Here is a 27334-nt window from a genome sequence, read left to right as displayed (position 1 = left end):
GGATAAAAACGAATGGCACGAACCTAGCCTCTCCAGTGGGCGTGGGAACAGCGCAGAAATGCGGCACCGTAACCTTGCTCGCTTGTTCACACAGGTTGCTTCACTTCTTCACTTCTGCTCGTGGCTATCCCCGACTGCTGGGCATGAGCCACGGACAGTGCTTCTGCCTGATAGCGACCAGTTTTCGGCCAGTCCAGGATTTGGCCGGAAACACCCCTGCAACATCTTCCCGAGCCAGGCGGCCACTTCATCGGTCGTGACGTCATCGCAAGCCCAGGATAAAAACGGATGGCACGAACCTGGCCTCTCCAGTGGGCGTGGGAACAGCGCAGAAATGCGGCACCGTAACCTTGCTCGCTTGTTCGCACAGGTTAGTAACAATACTCCTTTATATGCAAAGAAGTCCAACAATGTGTGCTTGATGCTAATCCCACGCCCGGGAGTCTTGGTGTCACTGTTAAGTGAATGTGTAGACGTTATATCTAGGCTTGTTTTGCTATCTGGCGACGTTGAAGAAAACCCAGGGCCCAATAAAAATGTTCCTGAGTCTGACGTATCGAACAGGGCTCATGAGCCAAAATTTAGTAACATGTTTGCTCTTCTGCAGAGCGTGAACTCTCGAACCGAAAAAATGGAACAGGACCAAGTTAAGTTAATATCTAGCGTGAATGAAATTAAAAACAACCAGGAAGCAATCGAGCGCAAAGTTAACGACATCGACCGTAGGCTCGCCGCTGTCGAAGCAAAAGCGTGTGACAACGCCGAGGTCGGGGATGAACTTTTGCAGCTAAAGCAGCTAACCGACCATCTGAGCAGAGAAAACGCTAGGTTACACGATGAACATTCTCAGCTTGAGGATAGAATGAGACGCAGTAACCTCTTGTTTTACGGTTTGACAGACTGTCCGCAGGAGAAATGGAACCAAACTGAAGAAAAACTGGTTAAAAAGATCAGTACCGTTTTTAAGTCACCAGTGCCGAGCGAAGCTCTTGAGCGAGTACACGGGCTATGAACGTACAGGCCCAACCAAAATAGACCAGTTATTGCTAAGTTTGCATCTTTTAAGGTAAAGCAGGAATTACTATCGCTCAGCGGAAAATTAAAAAAGAATGGCATCACTGTAAGTGAGGATTATTCCCTTCAAACGCGGCAGGCGCGAAAGAAGCTTGTAGAATTCGCCAAACAACGGGACGTTTCTTTCAAGCTTCGGTACAATAACTTGCACATAGGTGATAAACGTTACAGTTACAATTTTTCTGACGACAGTGTGTACGAACTTGGTGGCGCCTCTGGGGAATTCGTTAATCGGCAGCTTTCAGGCGAACCCTCAGTATCCAGGGCACCGTTATCAGCTGCAAACTCGCCGCAGTAGCGACACGCGAGGGGTGGGGGGCGGTGCCCAAAAAATTCGCTTTCTTTTCTTTTCACGAACATCAGGAGTGTCTTATCGAAACGCGATGAACTAAATGCGGCAGTCGACTCATGTGACGCTGATGTTGTATTGTTAACTGAAACGTGGCTTACTTCAAAAATTAACAGCAGTGAATTGTTTGATTCCACAAAGCGTTTCAATGTGTATCGTCGTGATAGAGGTGATAGATGCGGTGGTGGTGTACTTGTTGCTGTAGCGGATCATATTTCTTCGTCTTTTGTGCCTGTTGTAACCAATTTAGAGATCATATTTGTTGAAATTTGCACATGTTATAAAAATATTATCTTGGGTATCTGCTACCGTCCTGCGATCCGAGCTTTGTCAACTACCCAAATATATTTTGGTCCAGTGATGTACCTCAGTTAAGTCCGTTCTCTACTGACAGTTATAATTTTTTGAGCTTTTGTTCTGATTTCATCTTTACGCAAATTGTCACCCAACCAACTCGCATTACACCTACTACTTCGAGCGTTTTAGATCTCGTGTTAACCAACGTGCCTGACCTGTTCATGTCTCCACTTTGTTTGCCTCAATTAAGTGATCATTCTTTGCTCCATTCCACTATGGATGTTTGCGTTCCTCACCATGAAAATTATACTAAGCACATTAGAGATTACGCTGCTGCCGATTTTGATGCCATCAATAGAGAACTTTGTTTATTTCTGGACAGCTATCTTGATGAATTCGAAGCTCGTTCTGTCAATTCGAACTGGATTTTGTTCAAAGAAAAAGTAGCATACCTGACTGAAGCGTTTGTTCCCCTGAGGCTAGTCACCACCAATAAGCATGCTCCCTGGTATAGCCAATCTTTGAAAAGGTTGGCTAATAAGAAAAAAAAAGGCTGTTTCGGTCCGCTAAAGTTTCTAACTCGCAGGCCAGATGGGATTCTTACTACGTTGCTAATGGGGAATATAGGAGGGCCACAAAAGCAGCAAAGGAAACCTATTTTAATAACACACTCCCCAATATGTTAGTCAACAACCCGAGACAATTTTGGAGGGTGGTGAATAAAAAAGATACTCATGAAATAACACTTACAACTTCGGACGGGGTAACCCATAAAGATGATTGCGCTGTTATTCTCTGCGACACCTTCGCGGCGGCAGTGTCAGGTCTCCTCAACAAAGGTTCAAACCCTGTTTGTCAAGCTAGTGGTTATCTCCCAATGGAAGCAATTCGTTTTGACACAGCGGGTGTACAAAAAATAATAGAAAATCTTAAAGTCTCGTCTTCCGCCGGAATTGACAACATTACTTCCAAGTTTTTAATCAACCCTAAAGTCTACAGCACCATAATCTTAACAAAACTATTTGAGCAATCTCTGGAAGTGGGCTGCCTTTTGGATGATTGGAGTGTGGGAAGAATTATTCCATTCTTTAAGTCAGGTGATAAACTTTGCCCGGAAAATTACAGACCAGTATCAATCACTTCGATACCATGCAAAATAATGGAACACGTATTTATTCGCACCTTGTAAAATTTTTAGAGAGCAATTCTTTCTTTACTGATTCGCAGCATAGATTTCGTAAAAACTTTTCCTGTGAAACGCAACTAATATGTTTTATACATGATTTGCATTCTATTCTCGACAACGGCACACCTATTGACTGTATCTTTTTAGATTTCTCAAAAGCGTTGGACAAAGTACCTCATGATTTACTCATTTTAAAATTACGGAGCCTCAATATAGATGATAACGTCCTCGCATGGGTGATTGCTTTTTTCAGTGACCGTTCCCAATTTGTAACTGTTAATAACTTTGATTCGCCCAGGGTCCCGGTTGGCTCTGGGGTCCCACAGGGCTCCATGTTGGGACCATTGCTCTTTCTGTTCTATATAAATGATTTGCTTCTAAACATTACTTCTTCAGTGAGTCTTTTCGCAGATGACTGCGTAATTCATCGGGCAATTAAGGGACATTCAGACGTTCTAGATTTGCAGGCTAATATGGATCGGGTTCAGGAATGGTGTGAGACTTGGGGCATGGCGTTAAACGTTAACAAATGCAAGTACATGCATGTTAACCGACACAGCACTAGTATCAGGTCGTATCATATTAATAAGGTTCTTCTCGAATTAGTAAATTCTTATAAGTATCTAGGTATTCACATAACTTCTACATTGTCTTGGAAGACACACATTGAATATATTGCAGGTAAAGCTAATAGCACGTTGTGAACCTTCGAAGAAATTTTAATCAGGCACCCGTTTCCTTGAAACTCTTACTCTACAAAGTATTGGTACGTAGCAGATTAGAATATGCAGCATCTGTTGGGGACCCTGGTCATGACTCGCTTATCTATGAATTAGAACGAGTGCAGAATCGGGCAGCGCGCTTCATCCTTTCAAATTACCATCGCACCTCGAGCGTCACATCAAATAAAACTACACTAGCATTACCCCTACTGTCTCTTCGCAGGAAAGTGTCTCGGCTGTGTATATTCCGTAAAATTTACTTCACCAATCCGTTACTCAGAAGCAGATTATTGGCCCAACCAACTTACGTTTCCACTCGCATTGATCGTCGCCATAAAGTAGGACTTCCTTTAGCGCACACCAAGTGTTTTCATAATTCATTTGTGCCAAAAACATCCGTATGCTGGAATCATCTTCCTTGTGATATTGTTGGTATAAAAGATGCTGCTTTATTTAAAATTGCCGTCACTAATTTTATTTGTACGTAGCCTCAGTTCAACCCTGTAGCAAGCGACGATTACAATTTTTCTGTCGTTGTATTTTGCTTTGTATGCTGTACATGTATGTATGTACCCACTCCCCTCTGTAATGCCCTCGGGCCTTGAGGGTAACTGAATAAATAAATTAATTAATAAATAAATAAATAAATTCTGCCTTAGGTGGTAATCGCCTACAACACCGCGGTGCAGGAGACCACTGAAATGACACCATTTAATCTCGTCCATGGGAGGGATGCCGTTACTACCCTGGAAGCCATGCTGCCTAATGTCACCGACGAAAACAACCTAGACGTGGCCGCCTACCTTCAGCGCGCAGAAGAAGCTCGGCAGCTTGCTCGTCTGCGCATAGAGAAACAAGAAGACAAGAGCGGACACTCCGCGAAACCTGGCCTCAGGAAGTGCGTCATGACTACGTAACGAACTAGTGCTCTCACCAAACGTCAGAGGGCGCAAGCGCAAAAAAAAACAGTTATAATCAATGCAACAGAATTGTTTTTACAAAATAATAATTATACGCCCAAATTTGGTATGTTCTTTATACATAAAAACACTTTATTCAACACACCTTACGCGATTATTTTTCTTCAGCCGTACTGTCATAAACACCATCTACCCAGCGACAAGCCCATGCATGACTGACAGCGAGAAGCTTTCGTCGCTTTCGTCAACGTCGGCTGCGTCGGCGTTTTCGTGCGTGAGATAACAGGTGAGGCACGTTTTCAAGTGAAGCTTGTTGAATGACATGTTGTTGGTCTTGTTGGGTCATTTTTTCAGAAAACGGTTACACTTGCGCGAATAAGACACCATGCAACAAACATAGAAAGATGCACACACACACGTTGCGCTTCGAGTGTGCGAGTTTGTTTCTTACGTGACGTCTCATTCACGCAGTTGTAACCTTTTTCTGAAGCTTGTAAGGACTGGGAGGTTCGCTAAAAAGAAAGTTTGTGGCTCTATGCGGCGGCTAGACGCGAACATTGTGCAACGTATGCAGTATAGCAAAGGCGGCACGGCGTCAAGCCGAGGCGACGCGTGCTGCGTCTGCCACGGACGCGAGCGTCTGTGCGCTGAGCGTAGCTGGGACGCTAGGTCATAGGCTCGGTGCAAAATATTGAGAAGCATTCTCTGGACCTCGCATGCTTCACGACGCGTTTCCCGAAGGCTCGGAACACGAATAATTCTTGGTGTGCCGGAGGCAAATTTGGACTAGCCAAGTGGCCATCATCTTCGTTTTTTCGCTAGCCTTGTGCCACTAGTGCAAGCTGCTCACAAACTTTTTTGACGTTTCCATTATGATTTTACCGCATAAATTTCAACTACGATTTTTCTTCCTAAGATACTGCTGATACTGCGTACGTACGAAGGTGTTCTTAAGTTCCCAGGCCGCGATACCATTGCATTACAAGGAATAGCGGCCTGGAAACTTCTGAAGATCTTTGTACGTGGTCTTGACGTATATCTTTGCAAGTCAGAGTTTTATGGGTCAGAGATGTATCACTGGTTTTGTATTGTGCATCGATTAGCTAATCATTCAAAGGGGTTGGTACACTTATGACGTGCACATATCTTTTTCGTAATTTGACTGCGAAGCATCCACTTACTAACATTTTCAGACCGCGCTGACGCCATGCCGTCCGGCGGTCCAAGCTACGGCAGCTACTGCTGTGTATCGTGGTGCTTCAACAATGGCAGAACCCATAAGAAGCCTGGGACGAGTTTCTTCCGCATACCACGGTACGGCAGGTGTGTTAAAGCTTTTGTATGGTTTGCATGTCTTTAGGCTTATTGTTCGTACTTGCTCAGTGAGGGTAACAATAAAAAATCACTATTCAAGCACTTCCCCTTTCAGCTGATAGTTCATTGCCAATGCAGGATGAAAGCATGGATGCAGTATGCTGGACGCGATGATTTCCTTAGTAAGCCGGCCAGCCTATTGTACGCAACGTACAGGGTTTGTAGCGACCATTTTACTGCTCTAAGTTTCATGGACCCTGGGCACACAAGGCTTACAAGAATGGCTGTTCCCAGTGTGAAACCAGCTGCACCATGTAAGTGATTGACTGAAACTCAAATATGTGCATTAGCAGCCACTTGTATTGAATCAGTGGCGACAGTTAACCATGAAGATCTTTGTAGCCGATGGAGAAGCCTCACTATAGAAGTAACACTTGGAAAGTCTTAAATTTTGTGAATTGTGGGCTATTACCTTCCTAACAGCAGCTTTACATTTCTGTCGTTTTTTGATGCTCTTGACCTACGCAACTTGTTTTAAAAGACTTTAAAGGGCTATTTCACGTTATCTTCAAGCCTGAGTGCACATGTACGTATACCTTTTATGAGTGAAAGCTGCCACTGTTGATAATTCCAAAAATCACCAATTACTTGTTTTCTAGTTGGTACCTTCTCTTCCGCGTTCGACCAATTTATGCGTTTGAAAGAGCTGTTTAAGTTTCCCCATGCTACAAGCTTTGTAACTTGTACCAACTGCACATATATGCAGGTTCTCTGAGCGTCGCTTCAAGTAGTGACTGTGACATGGCTGCAGAACCTGCACTGCAAGGTGCAGATGAGCTTCAGTTTGTGTTATTTTAAGCCTCTTACTGATACATTGTCGTAATTTAATTTCTTCAGGACCTGCGGTAGAGGCTTTAAAAAGCGGCTCCACACATTGAGGTGCCCCGATGAACAGGGTGCGTTCAGTGTCGCGATTTCTTTTTTTTTTACCGAAATTGACTGTTGACCAAACCTCTGCAGGTGGCAGCTCCCTTGTAGCTGACGAAAGAATTTCCCCTAACTTCGTCTTGCCGGAGAAAACCTTAACCAGTCATTCAGCTGTCACAAAAGGAACTTGTGTGACCGGTAAGTTGTATGTTCGCTTCAACACCAGAGTGGATTGATATAGAGACTTCCGCAGGCCGCTCGCAAGATTGTTCCGACAGCACTGTCCGAGGCACTGAACAAGCTTCACAAAACCCTCCAGAAGACGTCTCCGCCAACAGCTCCACGCCTGAGTGCCCTAGAGAAAATGGTGACTATGCTTTTATTGCAGCTGTTTTTAATGTGCTATTTTATGTTTAGGACATTCTGAGGAAACTATCCTCAAAAGGACACTACGTGTGCACTTACAAAATGTAAGGGTGGGCTCTCAGTGATTTTTATTTTTTTTGTGCATTGTCAACATTGTGAATGGTTTGTTTTTAGGTAGTGGAATCGAAAACTTTGCACCACACAAAGTTGTGCACCTTGGGTCTGAAAGAGCGAGGAAAGTGCTCGTATGGGATTAGTTGTTCTTCGCTTTTACATCCATTTTTTTGTTTATTGCAGTGCGTTCCTGTGTGCCAGCGACAATGTCTCCATCAATGAAGTACAAGCAAACCAATAAACATCTGCAAGCCAAAGTAGCAGCACAGCGGAAAACTATCAAAAGACTGCGGAGACAGCCTCACCAAGCACCGTTATCGACTTCAAAGGCCCTTGAAGTTATCCGACCGCACGTCACCGAGGAGGTTTTTAAACTTCTTTCTGCACATGTTCGCTTGAGGCCCAAACGCAAGGGCAAGCGGTTTCCCGTGTGGTTCAAGAAATTTCCTCTTCACTTAAACTTCCGAGGTCCGCGAGCATACCGATTTCTGGCTCCATATTTTTCTTTGCCCTCCCGGCGTTCATTAAGGAGGTGGCTAGCTAATGTAAAGATGACTCCAGGCATAATTCTAGGAATTCTTTCTTTAATTGCAACAAATACTCAAGCTTGGAATGAACGGGACCGAGTGTGCGCTTTAGTTTTCGACGAAATAGCACTCAAAAAGAATTTGTACTATGATGCTGCAAGAGACGTTGTCCAGGGTTTTACAGATGATGGCACTCATCGCACTTCAACCATCGCTGATCGAGCACTGGTTTTTCTTCTTGTTGGCGTTTCGAGAAAGTGGGTTCAACCGGTTGCTTTTACTATAGGGCACACATCAACACCATCATCTGTTATGCATAACTTGCTGGTGTCACTCATTTTGGAGCTTAGGAGCATTAATATTGCAGTGAAAGCAGTCATTTGTGACCAGGGCAGTTCAAATGTAAGTCTCGCTAACCAACTAAGAGTGACTGTAGCAAAGCTTTTTTTTGAAGTTAATGGTGAGCGGGTACATTACATTTTTGATGTTCCGCATTTAATTAAAACAACACGCAATAATGTCCAAGCACACAAGGTATACATTGGGGATGACTTCGTTAACTGGTCGCACATTGTAAGCCTTTACCAATCCTCACATGAGTTACGGTTGCGATTGGCTCCAAAGTTGACTGAACGGCACGTTCATCAGAAACCTTTTTCTAATATGAAGGTCAGCAGAGCAACTCAGGTCCTCAGTGCATCAGTTTCGATTGCTATCACGTCATTGGTGTATGCGAAGGTGCTGCCTGCCTCGGCCATCACTACAGCTCAATTTTTTCATCGTATGGACAGGATTTTCGATGCCTGGAACAGCTCGAGTAAAAAACGAACTTCGCAAAAGCTGCGGCATGCAATCATGAAAAATGATTCAGAGCTGATTGACTTCCTCCGAGGCCAGCTTCCCTGGATTGCATCATGGCAGTTTGTTGGCAGACGTCAACCACAAACCATCGTAGGTTGGCAAATTACAATTCAGGCAATTTGTTAACTATGGGACGACCTCTCCAAAAATTACAATTTTGAATACCTGTTAACACGCAGGCTTCAACAGGATCCTCTGGAGAACAGATTTGGCCACATTAGGCAAAAACAGGGTTGCAACACCAACCCCAATGTAGCACAATTTATTTGTGGCCTGAAGCACATCTGCATTAGAAAACTCTTCAAGCTGTCAGAATACGGAAATGTCGAGGATGATGAATGAAACCTCCTCCAGGAGCAGCTCTCGCCATTCTCCCTCACCAGTGCGTCTCTTGTGGATAATGAGGAGTGTGCACAGCCACAGCCTGACGACTTTCCTGCTCTAGACGATCTCTCTGAACTTGCGACAAACCTTCACTCCCATATTATCGATGACTCCGCTGCATATTATGTAGCTGGTTTTCTCGACAAACACTTCCTTCGGAATGCATGTGACGGTTGCAGTTGCCCACAGTTACTGAAAGACGACAGTGAGACGCTTAAGGGTACCCACCAGTATTTCACAATGCTCAAAGCATACCACGTCCCCAGCAAACTTTTTGGGAATCTCACTGTGCCATCAGAAGCAGCTTTTGCATACGTACAACAACTTGAATCTCACTTTCTTGCCATAATTGAGGCCACTGCACATCACCTGAAAGTGTGCGATGTTTCGTATCACCATCTGTCAAGTGTTGGCGATTTTCATTTCTGCTCTGCTGGGTGTCGCGCGAAGTTTCTGAAAATGTTTTGCCGGGTTCGTTTATGTTGACATGTGCGTTTTGTGAACCGAAACTTAGATAGGGTTAGGTTCCAGTCTTCAATCTCAGGCATACAGCTTGACAAGTTCAAAGGTTAGCAATTAGCGGCAGGTTTACACTAAAGTATTCGAGTTGAGCCGAATCCTGCAATAGCTTTGTTATGTTATTACTTCGTTACAGCAGACTTCATTATGGTCTTATATGCTTATATTCAGCTCAACTGGACTAGCCACTCTTTCATTGCATACATTGTTTAGGTTACCCGCTATGAGGAGTAGGGACACTGTGTATTCGCTCGAAGTGATTTGCATAACCTTAAAAAGAATGTTGGGTATCCTGTCTTTATTTTTGTAGCAAATGCGGGCCAACTGTACACTTTACTGTGGCTCGCTTGGTCACTGTGTATGCTTTATCTCTCCAGCTCAAGTAATATATCGATAACAAAACCGCTTGTTGAAATGTCTTCTAGCGGGTAAGGAACACAGTATGAAGTGGCCACGGTTCACGTTATCACGCTTTTCGTATTTTAGCTTCTCATCAACCTCCTCATCTCTCCCATCAAAATTTTCAAAAGAATACTCAAACTTGTAGCGTTTGATGGGGCTGCGGACGCTGCCATTTTATTTTTATATAGCTTGTGAGTGATAACGTACGATGTAGAGCCTTTGTAAAAAATAATGAGCCAAAGTGGTTTCCTTCTGCTATTTATTAGCCCTGTAATACCGCTCTCGTAGCACCAATTAAAGTCCACAATTCTTGATAAGTGATGACTACAACATATTTTAGCTCGCAAGCGTCACAGCAACACCCAGACGCAAATCGCTTGGGATCTTAAGTTTTTGATGAAGGCAACGCATAAGAAGAGCCGCAAGACCTGCCAGTGTTGTAGCATAAAGCTTGTCTTTCACGTAGTGAGCAAGCTGCAAAGCCCTACCTTTCTGAGGACAAGCAGGCATCCAGTCTGCTTTTTTTCATTTTGGACTAGCTGTTCTTAAGCACAGCCAGCACACTGCACCTTTGCCTTTCTGCTATATTGTGTCGTGTGGTTTCTGTGTGCTCTTTTTTTATATGCATTATTTCGGGTAACCCCAGGCGTGAATCGCGACTTCATTGCTGTGTATATGTCACTTCTTCCTTCTTCATCAGCATTGTGCGCTGTGTTTTTGCCATAGATCCTTACTTACCCACTGGCCCGGTGTGTCATACTTCATCAGCTTCTCGGCTTCTGCCAACTCTAGCGATGTGTGCGTTGTCTGTGTTCTCTCTGTATTTGTTATAATTTCTTTGTAAGGCGAGATGCATTTGTTGTCTACCTTTGTAATATTGTGCTTTTTATATTCTCAGACTCTACCTTGCCTTTGAATAAAACATTACGGATACTCTGTCTCTTTGACTGATATATACATTCATCACTCGTTCCAAAAGAAAAACACAAGCGCGATGAATAAAACCGTAGTGAATTATCATTACCTGCATCTCTCTTTATTATAACCTAATCCAAATAAAAATTGCGTCACGACCGATTCGCACGAACCACTGAACAAAACAAAACAGGGAATCGCTAAATCAAAACGACCTACAAAAACTATCCATTTGGGCGATGAATAGTGGTCTGAAATCATGAACTTTCGTCATAGCCAAACGTCGGTTATGCAAAGTAATTCAAAATTTGCGCCAGTGAAACCGAAACAGGAAGCGCACGCCACTTGCTCTCACCAACCACTAGGTGTGCTAGGGTCGATTGGGCCGCTGGGGTCTACGGGAGTGTCCACTCTTAACCTTTATTTCTCTATGGTCTGCGCATAAAAGACCAACAGCGAAACGACGCAAGACGCTACAACCTGCGGACGCGATTTAACATACAGGCCAGGAGACAAAGTCTGGGATTGGACGCCCGTTCGCCGCCGAGGATTAAGCGAAAAACTCATGCGCCGTTATTTCGGCCCATACAAAGTCATCCGTCAAGTGCGTGAAGTGGACTATGAAGTGGTCCCTGATGGGGCTAGCTCATCCCAACGATGCCGCGCACGACAAGAAGTGGTACACGTCGCCCGTTTGAAGCCCTATCATGCGCGCTAAAGGAGGCTCCCTGTTTGCATCTCTTGTTTTGTTTATGTGTGCGTGATTCGTGCTTATTTGCCATTTACTTCCGCAGAGGCTGCCCTTTTGTTTTGGTTTTATTTTAAACAAAGCATCGGGTCGATGCTTACGTTGAGGAGGGGAGCAATGCCGCGAGGTGTATTGCGGATAGTGTTGCGCATGCCGATACCGCGACTCATCTGCGAATATCATGGCCCGCACGTCGACCATTCGTTGATAACAAGATAGCACCAGACGCTACGGCGACTGTATCTCAGATGGTGAACGCGCCTTGCGTTCAGTGGGACATTTATGTTACCCGACGGCCGTCGAACGCGCCTTGCGTTCCAGTGGAACATTTCTGTTACCCGACGGCCGTCGAACGCGCCTCGCGTTCCAGTGGGACATTTTCTGTTACCCGACGGCAGTCGAGCACGCTGTTCGCCTCCCGCTAAGCCGGTGTGTCTGTTGTTACTTTAGTGGGCGCAAGTACGCCAAATAAACGGATCTCCTTCTATTTCTACTAACCTCCCGGTCTCCTGTCTTCGGGCTACCCTCGCTCTTACGTGACAATATCTTTGCTAGGTGCGCCTGCGCGCCAATTTATTTCCTGATGTAATATTCACAGCAAATTTGTACTTAAGCTTTTTTAGTGCGGTTTATGCATGTATTTGTGATAAAATTCTTTTCGTACACTCTGGATTTAACGTTCCGTGCATACTCAAAGGCAACCTGTCGCCGTGGCTCTCTTCACAGCCGCGGCCCACCTCATTTTTCTTTGTTCGTTTTGTGCCAATCGATTCATGCGTTTGCCTTTCACGCTCGAGTTGGAGCAGCCAACGGCTTGACAACGGACCATGGTTTATCAGGACGAAGTTAAACGGGCAACCTTTCACACGAATCCCAAATAATCGGACGCTTGCGGCGAGCGGTTCATCATCGTGTACACTTCTCAAACCGGAAGCCGGTAGCAGAGGGTGCATCCCACAATCCGTCGCTCTTTTACTGGTCACCTATTGCGGCGATTCGCGGCGTGGGGAATCATTTTGAGTTTGTTCTTCTTCTCAACCGGGAATCTGAAATCGATTCTGCACCGAGCAGAGACGAGGCAGCTGGATACGCACGCTTGAGCCCCGCTGGCTTCTAAAGGCCCAACAATATGCAGCGCTTTGTCGGCGTTTCCCTAAGGTTTCGTACGCTGGCGTCCCTCCGCGTTCACGCAACCTGTGACGGTGGCCGAAACGTTCACTTATGAACGATTCAGACAATCCAGCGTTGGCGTCGACACATGAAGCTGTTCGATGGATAGAGAACTAATCAGCGCATGACTGGCAATGACTTCACCTGCGTAATAGCATCGTCGCTGTGGCCGAAATGGCTGCCACCCAGCTTGGATCCAGTGAGCCCTTGACGTGCTTTGTGTGACCCGCAGGTTCTGAAATTATGCTCGCATTTGGCTTAGCTTGTTCCACAGAAGCATTGCAAGCACTTGGTGTTTCTACAAACGGTTTCAGAGCGACACCAGTAGGATTAGCAGGCAATGTGCATTGACCAAATACGGGGTCTGAAACATGTACAACATCCAAGCTCAGAGGTCAAAATTTTGCAAGTTAGTTGTTTTTCTTAATCTGAATAGTTCTCGCTACAAGGAAAAGGAAGAAAATTAGCCTTTAGACAGCACTGTACTTTTTTCCCTCACTATAAAAAATGGCAACATATCCATGGAGTGAATGATGGATAGTGGGGCGAAGCATCCGTCCGACCATTCGTTCTTGCTTCCGTCCATGCATGCGTGCGTCTGTGTGGCCTTCCGTGCGTCCGTTCGCCCATTCGTTCGTGCGTCTGTTCGTGCGTCCGCACGTTCATCAGTGCGTCCGTCCCTGCTTTCGTCCATGCATCCGCTCCTGCGTCCGTTCATGCGTCCATCCGTCCGTGCAGTGATCTGTGCGTCCGTCCATGCATCTGTCTGTGTGTCCGTTCGTCCACCTATTCAACACTCCAGGTACCACCAGCTCACATATTTTCATCATATATTCCTCATATAGAAGCACGGCCATCCAGTGGACATTCCGAGGACTGAACGAGAGGAGGCACACGCACACTTTCTTAGGGCTTGCGTTCCGTGTCTACTTCCCACCTTTAACCACCTCGAGTTCATGGTATATACTAGTTCACTGTATTCATGGCACTGCGGTTCAACGCTCGCTATACCTTTCTAAAACCTAGGAGGTTACGTCCATCGAGTATAACGTAGCAACCCTTTCTTGTTTTCTGTGTGTTGTTGAACAATAAAAAATTCGCAGCGTGCGCGTTAACAAAAAGCCGAATTCCCTTTTCTATCATTCCCTCTTAGCAGCCATTGGTATGTGCATTGAGCCCTATCGTCATTGTTCAACAACGCACAGAAAAAATCTCTCACCGGCACCACCTTCGAGATCAAAATGTTATACTTGTTACACGCTACTACTACGGCTACGAGGGACGAACGGTTGCTGCTATAAGGAGCTTCGCCACTGAAAAGCAAATTAAATACAAAAGCTTCATTTAAAAATATTTCTTGTTCGTCTACTGACGGACACCACGCTGTTGCGCGAGGTGCCCTGTTCATTCTCTTCTATCTAGAGTGTATCGATGCTCGCTCCACGCGCATCGAGGCACCCTACTTCAATCGCAAGGTATGAAGCTGAGGTAGCCTTAGCGCTTTCCATCTGGTAGGCCATTTTCCCTGGCAGCATTTATATTACGACGCCGAGAGACGCGACGCCAGAGAACACCGGGAAACACTGCACAAAGTGTGGCCTTAAGACATATAAACGCTGATTGCATGCTACTTGTTCACCAGATAATAACTTCCAATAAGCACAATCGAGCTCATGACTCCATGATAAATCTCTAAAATCGGCATAAGATAAATAGTGGGAATCGCTGATATGTTAAGCATGAATGAGGATGGTTATGTTACTCTAAAATCAGCACAATGTTACGAGGCGGAAATAGATGATGCCGTGCACGAATTACGTGACATGATTATCATGTTTGGATGCATCGTTTGCCTTCGCCATCTATTTACGTTACGTGATACGAAATTTAGTACATGATGCGCTAGCGAAATGACCGCGAGCACACTATGAGCATGGTATGTTGTCATTTTTTTAACTGACACGCTTGTCAGCACTATCATGTTTGCACTAGTCATATGCTTTCGCCATCCATTGATGCCACGTTGATTGATTGATTGATTTGTGGGGTTTAACGTCCCAAAACCACCATTTGATTATGAGAGACGCCGTAGTGGAGGGCACTGGAAATTTTGACCACTTGGGGTTCTTTAACGTGGACCCAAATCTGAGTACACGGGCCTACAACATTTCCGCCTTCATCAGAAATGCAGCATTGATGTCACGTGACACCAAATTTAGTATATGCGGAGCTAGCAAAACGGCCGTAAGCGAATCTCGAAGTGCCCAATATACTTCAATGTAGCGTTGACACCCGCGCACGCTTCGCACAGCGACGCTACGTTAGCAAAACGCGAGCACTCTATAGTCTGACGCCAGGTGCGACCGGCGCGAAGAGCTCCATCGGTGCGGTCCCACAACCGCCGCGAAATGTGACATGCTGCATTTCGCGCGAATGAGTTACCCAGATAACACTGCGGGTCCCTGTTTTCGTGATGGAGAGCACTGGGCGCGCTGAAACACGCATGCGTCAAAGCAACGCAGCGCGGCACACGCCTGCGAGTATATTGCTAGACCGGCACCTGGCGGGGCAGCGCTCTTATGACGCGACGAGCACGCGCACCATGTCCCGTCGAAATGTATTGGAGCCTTGACTTATGTGGCATACAAGTTTTGCAACATGCGATGTGAACGAAGCCACCACAAGATCTATGTAGTCATCTTCTCACGTGACACGCATCTCAAGACTTTCATGTTTACACTTGTCACATACCTTCGTCATGCATCGACGCCACGTCATACATAATTTAGCATATGTGAAGCTAGCGAAATGGCCGCAAGCGCATCATGAATCTGGCATGTCGTTATGTTTGACATGGCACGCATCTCATTATTATCGTGCACCAGTTACATACCTTCGTAATCCGTTCACGTACTATACTACCGAATTCGGTATATGTGACGCTAGCGAAACGGCCGCGAGCGCATCATAAGCGTGGCATGTAGTCTTGTTGTTAAATGACACGCACGTCATTATTTTCAAGTTAGGGTCGGTCGCTTCTGTTTGCCATGCAATCATGCCATACCATACCAGTTTTGCAACACGCCATGTGAACGAAGCCACCGCAAAAGCTACATGATCACGAAATCTAAATCATGACGTTTATGGCATACATGTCATGATTCTCATGTTATGACAAGTCAAAACGCAGGACACACATTGACGCGCTGCACAAACCAAGCAAAACAAAACACATGAAGCTGTTGACAGGCAGCGAGGTGTGGCCGCCAGACGGTACCACATGTATAGACCATGGTGACAACGCTAAAATTTTCAACATCATCGTTGCCTAGTCATCGTCGCTGTGCACCTGAGGCGCGACGTAGGAGCTCTCTGAACACATCAAAATGCTGTCGATATCTCATGTCTGGGAATGCGCTAAGGAACATTTGGGCGCTCTTTGCGCGCCAAGTAGAATAAATTCTATGTAAAAGACGCCATTATAACTTCACCGGGAAAACTCGCAAATACCAAGCAATCAAATAAACGCCACAGCCTGAGCTTGCAATTAGCTGTTACTGATTATTGTGCTGTTTATAGCACCATCACTGAAAGCCGTCTGAACCTTTAGGTTCATTTCCACATGGCTGTCACACAATTTCGGGCAAAATTTAATGCAGTTTCGCTGCTGCAGTCGCTCCGTCATTCTTTTGTAACAACAAAGAGGCGGAAACAACTTTATTTGTCACATCTTAAGGGAAAGAAGCTGCGAGTACGTGTGGAGGATCCCCTACCAGCTCTCCCTACCTCAGAATAACTTCCTGAAGGTCGGGGTCGTAGCTGCGCATGGAAGCCTCCCAATGCTCCGGACCACACAGCTGTTACAAAGGCCCGGGGCTTTGTAGTGATTGGAGCACTGCCAAATAATGTGGTTAAGGTCCACTTTCCTCATATTATAGAACTTGTCATGCGAATTAGGGTAAATTCTAAAATTGATGACCAAACAAAACAACTGTGGCGTTCCAGCGTCGGACGCTATCAGGAGGACGGGAAAAAGTTCGCTCATGCCGACAAGCGTATAAATTATCCTAAAGCAACCGCACTTGCTTCAAATACATGATTAGAAAAAATAATAATAATATGGTTGAGTACTTATAACACACCTTGTACGTGTAAAATGGTTCGTATGGGCCTAACAATGAGAGGAACGCAGACCAACCAAACTCTTTAGTTTTGTATGAAACAACGGTTTGGGACTACTACACTGTTTCGTAAGACAACTAAATTTTTTGGTAGGTTCCACCTACAGCGGTAATCGGTGATATGCGAAGCACGAATGAGGAAGGCTGATACGTGACCTTAAAGTTAGCACAATATTATCAGGCGGAGGACGTAAATTGTGCCGTACTAGACTTCTATGTCATGATTGTCAAGTTTGGACGTGTCATTTACCTTCATCGTCTATTCACGTCACGTAATACGAAATTCGGTATATATGAAACTAGTGAAACGACCACGAGCACGCTATGAGCGTAGCATGAAGTCATGTTTTACGTGGCGCGCATGTTATCATTACCATGTTTGGATGTGTTATTTACCTTCGACGTCAATTCACGTCACATCATACCAAATGTGCTATATGCGTAGCTAAGGTTAATGGTCACGAGCGCGCTATGAGCGTAGCATGTAGTCATGCTTTACATACATACATGCCAAGATTATGATGTTTAGATATGTCATTTACCTTCGTCATTCATTCACGTGACGTAGTGCCGAATTTGGTATATGTGAAGCTTACGAAATGGCGGTGAGCGCATCCTGAGCGTGGTATGTTGTCATGCTCTTAGAGGACAAGGTGGTTAAGATTATCCTGTTTGCACCAGTCATATACCTTCGTCAAACAGTGGCATCACGTAACACCTAACTTAGTACATGTAAAGGTAGCCAAACGACCACGAGTGCACTATGAGCATAGCATTTAGTCATGTTTTACGGGACACGAATATCATGAAAATTATAGGGAAAAAAACAAAAACGCCGACCAAGGTTTTTTTTTCCGCTATGTTTGTCCCCGGCCAGACGGGATTCCGTCGGACTCTTGACTCATGATAATTATGTTTGGATGTATGATTTACCTTAGTCATTCATTCACGTTAATACCAAATTTGGTATATGTAAAGCTAGCGAAACGGTGGCGAGCGCATCTTGAGCGTGGCTTGTGGTCATGTTGTTACATGGCACGCATCTTCTGATTATCAAGTTTGCACCAGTCACCTACATTCGCCCTTCATTCACGTCCCGTAATACCAAATTCGGTATAAGTAAAGCAGAGAAACGGTGGCGAGCGCATCATGACCGTGGCATGTCATGTTGTTACATAATACGCATCTCATGATTATCATGTTTGCACCATTCACATACCTTCAGTATCCATTCACGTCCCGTAATACCAAGTTCGGTATATGTGAAGCTAGCAAGAAAGCGGCGAGCGCATCATTAGTGTGGCATGTAGCCATGTTGTTACATGACATGCGTGTCATGATTACCATGTTTGCACCACTCACATACCCTCGTAATCTATTCACATCCCGTAATACCAAATTTGGTATATTTAAAGCTATCGACACGGCCGCAAGCGTAACATGAGGGTTGCGTGTAGTCATCTTTTTACATGGCAAGTATTTTATGATTATCACGTTTGGACGTGTCATTTGCCATCATCGTCCGTTCGCGTCACGTAATACCGTGAAGCTAGTGAAGCGGCCGCGAGCACATCTTGAGCGTGGCATGTAGTCATGTCGTCACTTGACACCCATTTCATGATTGTCCCCTATTCCAAAAATCAGTGCCACTAGGTACCAGCGTCCAGCGCCATGCCTGATATGGGCCCAGTATGGCGCTGGTACCAGCGCCTCCCAGTGCAGGTACTGGGACGCTGGAGTGGCAGCGTCACAGTACTCTGCGCAAAATGGCTTTACGGGGTTAAAACAGGAGTGCCCATTCGTCATAAATAAATATATATATAAGAAAAATAGAACGCAATCACATTGAAAATAAAAAAATAGAAATCGAAAAAAAAACGTCTCCTGACGGTATTTGAACTCGCCAGCTCCTGATTTCAAACCGAGTGTGCTAGCACCTACGCCACGCCAATTTTTTTTCTTTATTCCCTTCTTGACAACAGGTCAAGCTAGTTTGACAATCACTATCACACGTGTTTCATGCGTGATAACACATCGAACAAAGATATTACATCTTCAACACAGTCGGTAGTCTTATACACATCTCGCACTTTTATAACAGCTTCCACGAAACACTCATTAACACATAGAACTCTCACATCACAGTGTCTGTACGATAGCATACTACGCCAAACCGAATGAAGACCAAGTAAAATATAACATCCAAATTTTGCACAGAACTATCACAAAGGAAAAAAAACGAATTCCATATGAAGTAAGAGGTAAATCTTTTTTTAAAGTCCCCTATAAAATGTCCCAAAAGAAAATAGCGTTCTTACAATCAATAAACATATGTTCATTGGTCTCAGGTTTGTTACACAGAAAACAGCTGCTTCCCCATGGTACAAACATCCCTCTCTCTTCAAGCCACGTCTTTACTGGCAAGGTTCTCGTACGAAGTTTAAAAAAGAAGGTTTTCACATTTGGTGGTATACACATGTTTTTCACTCGCTTTAGTACGTCATGACCATATAATTTTTCATACTTTGAATGGTACAGGGGCACAGGAAAAAAAATTGCCCGCAGCTTCCCTCGGGGGAACACTGAGGAGGATGCGGAGCATATAATTGGTTAACGGGGTGTTAAAGTGCGACTTACTTGGGTCGATGGCTAAATTGGTTAACGTGGTTGTGAAATGGGGTGTTAAATTGCGACTTACTTGGGTCGATGGCTAAATTGGTTAACGTGGTTGTAGGAGGGGGTGTTAAATGAGTACACACGTACACACGTATGCGAAAGGGCGGCGCTGGTCGAAGGGACGTCGATCATTGTGTTTGTGGATTCGTTGGAATTCATTTCACCGCGACCTTGGACGTCGACGCGCCGTACAAACCAACCGACGAGCGGCAACTGAGCGAGCGAGCGAGCGCCGACCTTGAGTATATATACAGCTCGACGGCGCATGCACTGTCAGCTGTTGATTGTTCTCGAAGCGCGACGCCACATGCGCGTCCACTGGAGAATCAGGAGAATTGTAGATGTCGAACGCGGTGTGTAGAGGAGGAAGGGTGCACAGATGGTGGAGGAGTGAAGCACGCGCGGTGTGTAGAGGAGGAAGGGATGCACAGATGGTGGAAGAGTGGGCGACGGCGCGACGGCGCATGCGCGCGCGTCAGCTGTCGAATGTTCGAGAAGCGGTGCGGACGGCGCGGACGGCGCACTACAAGGCGCGAGTATAAGATGCTCCGCATCTAAAACATTCTGTATTAAGTCTTTCATAAGGCGCTTTCTTTTCACACTAGTTAGGTAATCTATCGAAAACCTTGCCCTTAAGAAACAATATGAAAGCACAACTTCGCGCAAGAACGGTGACAAGGTATGCCGTTCTCTCCTGTCTGAAGATACAAACAAGTCAGGCATGTGATTTAAGAGCGTTGTTTGAAATAAAAAACATAAAAAAGAGTCTCTCTGGTCTCTTATTAGCAGGAAACCTGATATTACTTGGTTAAGAAACAGATGGCACAAAGACAGCCCTCCTTGCTTAACACGCCGAAACAAGTTTGTTCCAGATGTTCGCTCCCATGTAGAGCTCCAGGTGAACGTGGCGAATATCCTGTGGACTTTGTGAATGCTTTTACGCGTACAACTAAGTACTTGCAAAAGGTACATAATTTTAGCAGCCACAAACACGTTGCATACAGCTGACCGAGAAAAACTTGATAAGCCACGGCCGCCCCATCCTTCGACGGTCGCGCACAGTTCTTCAGCCTTACCAAGCCAAAATGCTTCACTGTCTTGATACCTGTCCAATGGTACCCCTAGGTAACGACTAGGTGTCTTGAGCCACTGAATATTTCCAAAAGAATTGGGCGTGAGGTCCCAATTATCATGCCATAAACCAATGCTTTTCTCTTTGTTTATTAAACTTCCACTCGTGTCACAAAATCTTTGAGTGATTCCAAATAACGAAGTGACATTCTCTCTATCAACAGCAACAAAGGCAATATCGTCGGCGTATGCCAAAACACGCACTTCACATGACTGCAACCTGAAACCATTAATCCCTGCATGGTGAATCACTTTCTGACACAGTGGCTCCAAAAATAGAGCGAAAAGCAAAGTACCTAAAGGACACCCCTGGCGCACGGAGGAAAGTACTTGTATGCGCTGTGAGAGTTCTCCACTTACAATTAAATTTGTGGTTGAACTTTTGCATGCCAATCTAATACCTTTACATATGATCGCGCCAAGACCAACGTACTCAGCTAGCGTGAAGAGTATATTGTGTGGAACCATGTCGAAAGCCTTGGCTAGATCAATTTGCAACATAGCTACTTTTTGAAGCGCAGCGTCACAATACTCCAAAATGCTCCTGGCAACATGAATATTCGTAAATATGCTCGTATGCTTGATACCGCAAGTCTGATGTGACCCGACCAACTTGTATATAACTGCTTGTAACCTCCTAACTAGAACTTTCATAAACACCTTATAATCTACGTTTGTTAGCCTGATTGGCTTGTGTCCTGTCACTTTGCGTAAAACTTGTTACTCTTTCCATTTAGGAATCAGCGCAGTGTGCATCTGATTAAACGATGGAGGCAGAGTTCCACGATTTAAAGACTCTGAAAAAACCTCATGCAATGCGGCAGCCATATCCTCCTTTAACGCCTTTTAAAAGGCCCCTACGTCACGCCAAAGAATGCATGTGAGGTTGTAAAATGACTATTTATCCAAAGAACGCGCTGTTCAACTTTATGTTCACAAGTCGCACAGTCAAGGCTAACACGATATTCTTTTTCAAATAACAATTGCGTCTTGATTTGAGAGTGACGAATGGCTCACGCGCACCGAATGACATACGGATATTAGCAAGAGCGCAAAGTTCTTTCAAGCATCCACATCTTAACTTTGAAAAATCTGAAATTGGCTGGAGGAGCAGCCACAGATTGTCAGCTGTTGCTGCCGATAGTTTTTTCTTTTGATAGTTGGTTCTCGCACTTGCTACTTGTCAACATGTACAGGTGATTTAAATGTCTTGTTCTAAATATCCGCGCACACGAGTGAATATTGAGTTTTTTTTTTTCGCGCAAGCGACGATGTAGCAGTACACATCCGGCGTGCCAGATTACATAATTGCAGTTTTATCGATACCTGCAACTGAAAAACCGCCGAAGAAATGAGTAATGCAATCCACCGAAGAAGTACGCCAGTATATTATTTAACTAACGCGTACCAAATTACCAACTCAAAATTACGTGTTCTTACATACGAGTCAGAGAGGTACCGGCTCCTGCGCTCAGATGGAAGCATTCGGTGAAAGCCTACGTTGCTTAAAGCAACGTTACTAGAATAAGGTTCTAGTAACGTTGGCTTAAAGCGTGACACATCGATCGTCGCCGCTCCTTCTGCGGGCATCGCACACGCAGATAAATGGTCAATTTAGGCTCAGGGATGTTTAAACAGTAATTTACAGTCATTCTTACACTTTAGAATTGTGCCTACTCAAAGTAAAAAGCGCCGGCTGCATGTGCTTTGACGCGGTCGGCAAGATAGGCCTCACTGGGACGGGGCACTGAGTAAGGCTGCTCTCGAAGCAGCTGAGTTGCGATGCTTGAAGTTTCTGCATTTGAGCTTTGCAACATTTCTGACTGTTACTTAAACTGTACCTGAAGTAAGTGGAAGGCAAATAAATGCCAGAAATGTATTTATAGAGTGGCGATGCCGAGCAACAGCCCTTTTTCTGGCCTTCGCTGGCAGTATACAGCGGACGTGCCAGCTGTACAGATATATGTAGGTATATCAATACCAATAATTAAAAAAAACATCTATAGAAATACCAATGCAATCCGCTGAAAACGTATGTCAGGGAGTCAGTTCCCGAAGGTGTATTAAATTACCAACTGAAAATTGCGTGTTGTTACATATCGGTAAGAGAAGTACCGGCTGAGTGCGGCTGGCAGCTTTCGGTGACAGCCTGCGTAGCTGAAAGCGCGAAGTTCGATCGTCAGCGCTCCTTGCGCAAACACCGACACAAGAAAAAATTGTTGATTTGGATTCATGGATGTCCAAACTATAGTTTACAGTTATTCTCACACTTTAAAGTTGTGTGTACACGAAGCAAGAAGCGCCGGTAACATATATACCAACGCGGCCGACACGACAGGTTCAATGCTCGCTGGGCCGGGATCTTGGAAGACCGCTCTCGATGTGGTGAGTTGGAATGGTTGAAAATTCAGCATTTGAACTTCGGAACATTTCTAACTCTTAGCTGAAGTAAGTAGAAGGATAAGCATGGCCAGACATACATTTATGCGGTGTGGCGGAATCGAACGCCAGCTTTTTTTTTTCTCGCCTCCGCTGGGAAATCTTCCGAAGCAATCGAGAGAGCTCATTTACATTTCGTCAACTTCGTGGCAAAAAACAATTTCCTGTTTCTGTTAGGAGTGGCGTACAGCTCCAGGCTTACAAACACTGCAATGTAGAATTTTGACAGCGATACACGGATGATGCCAGTATGGTCAGTATGCGCGGGAGCATATGCGAAAAAGGTGCATTATTATTGCTTTGATACATACGTGCGCCGCAAGAATTACGTATTCTCGGTATCTGCTAGGGTAGCATCTCTCCGTGTCGTCGAATCAAGCATTTTATATTCAACGACACCGAAACATACCACATATCACGGCACATGCTACAATACGTGCACGCTGCGCTGGTAGAAACAGTGCGTGCTCCAGTAGTCACCAGCGCTTGCCAGTGAAAATTCCAGCGCTTTCAGTGCTTCGCAATGCGCACCACCATCACAGCGGTTCATTCAGCGCCCCTATCAGTGCGACACAGCTTTTTCCCAGCGCGCCCAGCGAAGTGTCAGTGATTACAATCGTGTACCAGTGTCTCCAGCGTGTACCAGTGCCAAAAAACGTAATGTCATCACGCTGTTTTTGCAAAAGGGTCATGCTTGCACCAGTCACATACCTTCGTCATCCATTCATGTCCCGTACAAACATTGGTATACTTGAAGCCTAGTGAAATAACCCCGATTGCATCATGAGCATTGGATGTAATCGGTTTGTTACATGACACGCATGTCATAATTCACATATTAGGGTCGCCCCGCCGGTCTAGTGGCTAAGGTACTCAGCTGCTGACCCGCAGGTCGCGGGGTTGAATCCTGGCTGCGGCGACTGCATTTTCGATGTAGGCGGAAATTGTAGGCCCGTGAGCTCAGATTTGGGTGCACGTTAAAGAACCCCAGGTGGTCGAAATTTCCGGAGCCCTTCACTACGGTGTTTCTCATAATCATATGGTGGTTTTGGAATGTTAAACCCCACATATCAATCAATTCATGTTAGGGTCTGTCGCTTGGGTTCACCATGCAGACAATTGATACCATGCCTCTTTCGCAACATGCCCTGTGAACGAAAGCGCCACAAGAGCAGCAAGACCAGAAAAAGGAAATCATGACATTCATGACATACATATAATGATTTTCATGTTTTAAATATTCCATCATTCTCGTAATACAGCAATTTTATGCCATACAAAATTCGTTATTGATACTAATATCGACACGACCAGCAGAGATAAAAGTCGTAAGCGGATAGATAGATAGATAGATAGATAGATAGATAGATAGATAAATAGATAGATAGATAGATAGATAGATAGATAGATAGATAGATAGATAGATAGATAGATAGATAGATAGATAGATAGATATATAGATAGATAGATAGATAGATAGATAGATAGATAGATAGATAGATAGATAGATAGATAGATAGATAGATAGATAGATAGATAGATAGATAGATAGATAGATAGATAGATAGATAGATAGATAGATAGATAGATAGATAGATAGATAGATAGATAGATAGATAGATAGATAGATAGATAGATAGATAGATAGATAGATAGATAGATAGATACGTTCGACGTTGCCAAAGTTCACTAACAAATGCTTCGCATTTAAGACATGTTTCTTTCGGTAACGTGAGTGTTGCTTTCCAGCAAATGGTGTGCAAACTGAGGCTGAAAAGTGTTTCACTTGGATATAATAACCACAATAATGACGTAGTCAGTGGGTATTTGATGGAGGTGATTGTATGTATCTGCTTTGTGTCTCTCAGATTTCACAACGAGAATCTATTTTCAGTGACACGCAAAAAGCTGCACACAGTTGTATGCGATGCAAGTTTCCCTGTTCCTATGTTTAGGACAATAGACGGGGGAGACCAAGGGCAAGACGTAATAAAATGGGTTAAAATAATGCAAGTGGCTCCTGCCACAAAGAGTTTCTTTTTTAGAGTACACACAGGAACATTGCATGTAACGATATTTCGAGGGGAACATGTTTTTTTTCACCCTAAGGGTAAGCCTTTTTCCCATGCCAGAAACTACAAACCTTTTTTTATATTGCTGAGAGGAGGGGCGGTGTTTGAGATGTACTGCAGAGGATGATCAAATAAGATTTCCTGTTGTATCGGTGGTGACCATTGCGCACAAACCTGTGCAGCCTCCATCTCGTCACTGGATAGCCCGGAGTGACACTGTAACTTGCTGCAAAGCGCTTAAGATAAGGGACAGTGCCACCAAAGTTTCACCGGAGGCTTATGTGACCTCTGGTGGCTATAGGTAGTATTCACGTGACGTCAGTTTGGTGGGCACAGCAGCGAAAAATGCACCAGTGGCCCTTGCAACCGCGTGGCCACCATTTTGAAGCCGCCATATTGGCGCCAGTGGTACACCAGCACCTGAGTACTGCGGGCCCGTTTCTCTTGTGTTATCTTTTCTTTAGATTTAGAATGTACGAGATCGACAATTTGTGAAGCTGCCGCAGCCACAGGCAATACGGTCTCCACTCGCTTGATCATGTACGCGAAGAAATTGGACGCCGATGCTGTACAGCCATACAAGAATTAAGTGGCTCTCTGCAATGTGCGTTACCCACTCATTCTGACCAGCGAGGAGTCGGCGTTCGACACCGGACTTGTTTCTTTTAGCAGTAGTTTATCACGAAGGTGACAAAAAACTCTTCGGGGCATATGCAACAAGTTTTGTGACGCACGAACGAATCAAAGCCAGGAAATCTGTGGGTGTTTGACTAGTGGGTTTGCGCAAGAACCTTCGCTAAATAGCCGCGGTAACTGGATCGCTGTGGGCGCAAAAGTAAGATAATCTGAAGTTACATTTGGTCTGTAAGCGTGAAACTAAAGTTCACCCATTATTTGATACCAGTTCGATGTTTTATGAATCTGCTTGAAGCGGTGGGCTTAACAGCACTTACGAACTTGCATGTGAAAACACCATTGCATGCGGTAGATTAGACTGTAGTGAAGTGCACACGAAACAGCTTTGATCAATCAAATGAAAAGTATCTGGAGCAATAAATTATTCACTTAACTAAGGTTACAGGCCACCTGTGCTTTGACGCAAGCAAGCCAGGTCACTTCAGCCAAAAAAACAAAAGCGTGTAGGTCTTAATTCAGCTTGCAGTGTACCGCGCATGCATTAATATGAATATTCCAACGTTGAGTACTCCGCTGTGTTATGCTTTTCTACGAGCCCCACCGCGGTGGTCTAGTGGCTAAGGTACTCGGCTGCAGACCCCCAGATCGCGGGTTCATATCCCGGCTGCGGTGGCTGCATTTCCAATGGAGGCGAAATTGTCGTAGGCCTGTGTACTCAGATTTGGGTGCACGTTAAAAAACACCCAGGTGGTCAAAATTTCCGGAGCCCTCCACAAAGGCGTCTCTCCTAATCATATAGATTTTAGGACGTTAAACCCCACAAATCAAAGCTTTTCGACGACGTCTTTGCCAGAGCAAGAAATTTGACCAAGTTTATTGTGTTATGGTGATTTCTTTGTTTTCGTGTTTTGTTCGCATTTTATTTACTCAAAGCTGTGAGAATCTAAACTCAACTGAGTTTCCATTTGCAGGGTAACCAATCTAAAGCACTCACTCCAGAGCCTTGTTGAAATTAGCCTGATGAAGATGACTGAATCACTCGACTCGATGCTTCTCCCTAACCGGCAGCGCACGGCCTCGTGACCACGAATAACATTCGGCAAGAAATAAAACTCAACCGGTTTTCCATTTCTACTTTCCTCACCCTTCTATTTTGTGCAATGGCTGCACACAAATGCGGCCAAATCAAACGTGATAACGAATGGTGGGCGCAAAAAAAGGTGCCACTTTGGTATCACGCAGACGCACACACGCGTGTACATGAACCTAGTCATGGCGGCCTGAAGTAGTGCATTCACCGTGATTCCTGCGTGCTGTGAGGATAGCCGAAGCGTAAGCTGCGGGAGCACAGGGTTGCTCGGAGGTGAATACTACCTATGAAACCCAAGCTGCCAAGTTTTGTTT

General features: G+C 44.9%; 2 protein-coding genes across 5 annotated transcripts; both read left to right on the top strand.

Moving 5' to 3' along the window:
- LOC142812975 (uncharacterized) lies at positions 1–27032 on the top strand. 3 transcript variants are annotated; one of them, XM_075891667.1, is made up of 2 exons: positions 1–370; positions 26902–27032. In XM_075891667.1, exons 1-2 carry the CDS (start codon positions 59–61, stop codon positions 26938–26940), a joined length of 351 nt encoding a protein of 116 aa, XP_075747782.1. In that variant the 5' UTR covers positions 1–58; the 3' UTR covers positions 26941–27032. The 3 variants fall into 3 exon arrangements, with proteins under 3 accessions (XP_075747782.1, XP_075747773.1, XP_075747779.1); XM_075891658.1 differs by lacking the exon at positions 26902–27032 and adding an exon at positions 4288–4672; XM_075891664.1 differs by lacking the exon at positions 26902–27032 and adding an exon at positions 4318–4671.
- Positions 4689–10895, top strand: LOC142813328 (uncharacterized). 2 transcript variants are annotated; one of them, XR_012894683.1, is made up of 6 exons: positions 4689–5871; positions 6001–6176; positions 6629–6818; positions 6883–6987; positions 7043–7156; positions 7453–10895. XR_012894683.1 is itself a non-coding variant. In XM_075891675.1 (4 exons), the coding sequence occupies exons 1-4, from the start codon at positions 5756–5758 to the stop codon at positions 7204–7206; spliced, it is 561 nt and encodes a 186-aa protein (XP_075747790.1). In that variant the 5' UTR covers positions 4689–5755; the 3' UTR covers positions 7207–7362. The 2 variants fall into 2 exon arrangements, 1 of the variants encoding a protein (XP_075747790.1); XM_075891675.1 differs by lacking the exons at positions 6629–6818; positions 7453–10895 and having other exon boundaries at positions 7043–7362.
- Positions 27033–27334: the final 302 nt, after the last annotated feature.

This window comes from Rhipicephalus microplus, chromosome 1, assembly GCF_043290135.1.
Source record: "Rhipicephalus microplus isolate Deutch F79 chromosome 1, USDA_Rmic, whole genome shotgun sequence".
Classification (NCBI taxonomy): Eukaryota; Metazoa; Arthropoda; class Arachnida; order Ixodida; family Ixodidae; genus Rhipicephalus; species Rhipicephalus microplus.
Note: the sequence above shows the minus strand (reverse complement) of the source record. Positions and strands in the feature narration are given on the sequence as shown.

Excerpts from the sequence above, each read along its gene's own strand:
- LOC142812975 (XM_075891658.1), top strand. The coding sequence starts at position 59 with ATGCGGCACCGTAACCTTGCTCGCTTGTTCACACAGGTTGCTTCACTT. Across the intron at positions 371-4,287 it reads TTGCTCGCTTGTTCGCACAG|GTGGTAATCGCCTACAACAC; the intron begins GTTAGTAACAAT and ends ATTCTGCCTTAG.
- LOC142813328 (XM_075891675.1), top strand. The coding sequence starts at position 5,756 with ATGCCGTCCGGCGGTCCAAGCTACGGCAGCTACTGCTGTGTATCGTGG. Across the intron at positions 6,177-6,882 it reads TGTGAAACCAGCTGCACCAT|GTGGCAGCTCCCTTGTAGCT; the intron begins GTAAGTGATTGA and ends AAACCTCTGCAG. Across the intron at positions 6,988-7,042 it reads AAAAGGAACTTGTGTGACCG|GCCGCTCGCAAGATTGTTCC; the intron begins GTAAGTTGTATG and ends AGACTTCCGCAG.